The sequence below is a fragment of the Plasmodium cynomolgi genome (assembly GCF_000321355.1).
Source record: "Plasmodium cynomolgi strain B DNA, scaffold: 1053, whole genome shotgun sequence".
Taxonomy (NCBI): domain Eukaryota; phylum Apicomplexa; class Aconoidasida; order Haemosporida; family Plasmodiidae; genus Plasmodium; species Plasmodium cynomolgi.
Window position 1 is genome coordinate 1 of NW_004193151.1, and position 1,375 is coordinate 1,375.

The 1,375-nt window shown below is 24.3% G+C and overlaps 1 protein-coding gene across 1 annotated transcript; it reads left to right on the forward strand.

Moving 5' to 3' along the window:
* Positions 1-274: 274 nt before the first annotated feature.
* On the forward strand, positions 275-1,022 carry PCYB_006660 (hypothetical protein; the record flags this gene model as incomplete). The annotated part of the gene is made up of 3 exons (XM_004228087.1): positions 275-323; positions 379-832; positions 986-1,022. 3 exons carry the CDS (start codon positions 275-277, stop codon positions 1,020-1,022), a joined length of 540 nt encoding a protein of 179 aa, XP_004228135.1.
* Positions 1,023-1,375: the final 353 nt, after the last annotated feature.

The following is a 1,375-nucleotide window of genomic DNA, read 5'->3' on the forward strand; positions in this document are numbered from 1 at the left end:
GCTAATATAGCACATATATATTTTTTTTTTAATAAACCTTTAGATATAAGCATTTTTTACTTTTTTCATTTTCAGTATCCATTTCTAGAAAATGCATTATCTTCTTATAGTACATTTCATGAAAATTTAGGAAATAATGACAATCTTTATTCAATTTACTTGAAGGAAGTAATAGATGCTCAAGAGGAAAACCAAGAATACAATGATATATTAAAAAAACTTCTAAGGAATTTACTGAACTTTCAAAATAATAGAAATAAGATATTAGAGGAGCATGAATATTGTACATATTTATATCATTGGCTGTACCTTAATACAAAAGAGTATAACAAAGCTGAATTTGATATTCAATTTTTTTTTATTATTTCCAAATTGGAGGGGCTCCTATAAAAATAAGCATATGTTCATATGATTCATATAATAAACTTAAAGTTATTTTAGAATCTAATGATCTAGTAAAATTAAGCTATTTTAAATTTAATATCGATTATATCAAAAACATTTTGAAGGAAAAGGAAAATCCCAATTATTGTCTTTGTCATGAATATCTTGAAGAGTGTGTTAATACATATAAAAACATGAATTCAAGCTCTTGTTCTTTTTATTTTCTAGAAGATAATAATGATGTATTATGTTCAGAATTAAAAAAATTTAATTCTTATTATTCAGATCTTATTAGTGATATAACACTAGGGGAAAAATTACCAAACATAGATACTGGAATAAGAAAAGTAAAATTATTAGATTGTCAACCTACATCAGAATCTGTATCTGATGTAAAAACTTTGCCAACAGCTCTTGGCACAATTGCTGGAGCATCTTCCATATTAGCGTTATTATATAAGGTTAATACAAAAATTCATTTAAATATATGCAAAATATTGCATACCTCTGATTATGCGATGCTCTCATATTAAATGACAATAATAATATTATATATTTTAATATATAATCCTTCTTCCTTTAAATTAGCTTACTCCTTTAGGTTCATGGATAAATACAAAAATACTAGGGAGATATAAATTATTAGACATTATGAAAAAGAATGAAAAAAAATTTCAATCAAACCGTGCACACACTCGGGATATAAATTCAGGTGATATGATATACGGAATAAAATATAATTCTGTATTAAATGAATAACTTTTCCTTAGCTCCCTATATGTATTTACATTCAATAGTGCTATCTTATTTTGAAAACATCATGCAAACTGTAATACAATTACTAAATAATATAAAAAAAACTAACTTGTAACAAATTATTTAGTAATAAAAATATAAAAGGAGAAACAATTCATAAAATGCGAAGAAATAAGGAAATTCTTGTAATATTCTTGGATCATTAAAAATGTTTAGGGTTTATGGATCCCTTTTT